General features: G+C 45.4%; 1 protein-coding gene across 4 annotated transcripts in view; it reads right to left on the bottom strand.

Annotated features, from left to right (window-relative positions):
* The window catches only part of dzip1 (DAZ interacting zinc finger protein 1), an 18282-nt gene that overhangs the window by 4295 nt on the left and 13663 nt on the right, over positions 1-324 (bottom strand). For all 4 annotated transcript variants that reach the window (XM_016449078.1, XM_016449074.1, XM_016449075.1 and 1 more), the window contains one exon: positions 67-215. In XM_016449078.1, coding sequence (XP_016304564.1) covers positions 67-215 — 149 coding nt within the window. The remainder of the gene's footprint in view (positions 1-66; positions 216-324) is intronic.

The raw sequence follows: 324 nt of genomic DNA, 5'->3' as shown, positions 1-324 counted from the left end.
ATAACAAAGAGTGAAAAATTTAAGGGGGTCTGAATACTTTCCGTACCCACTGTATATGCACACGACCTTGATGCCTAGGCTCTGCAGCCTATCTTCAAGGTTCTGCTGAGCTGCCAGACGCATGTCTCTCCTCAAACCCGGGTTCTCCAACAGCTCTTGCACTTCCTGCTGCCACGACCGGCTCTCTGTGTGACTTTCAGAGATGCTAGAGGAATCTGAAAATATAAGACAAATAATCATGGTAACTGCCAATTGCCAAGCTGGATGAAACATGCTCTGGAATATATTTTCTGTCATTCTACAATTGCAATAGCAGATGCTGCC

This window comes from Sinocyclocheilus anshuiensis, unplaced genomic scaffold (assembly GCF_001515605.1).
Source record: "Sinocyclocheilus anshuiensis isolate Anshui unplaced genomic scaffold, SAMN03320099.WGS_v1.1 scaffold55, whole genome shotgun sequence".
Lineage (NCBI taxonomy): Eukaryota > Metazoa > Chordata > Actinopteri > Cypriniformes > Cyprinidae > Sinocyclocheilus > Sinocyclocheilus anshuiensis.
Note: the sequence above shows the minus strand (reverse complement) of the source record. Positions and strands in the feature narration are given on the sequence as shown.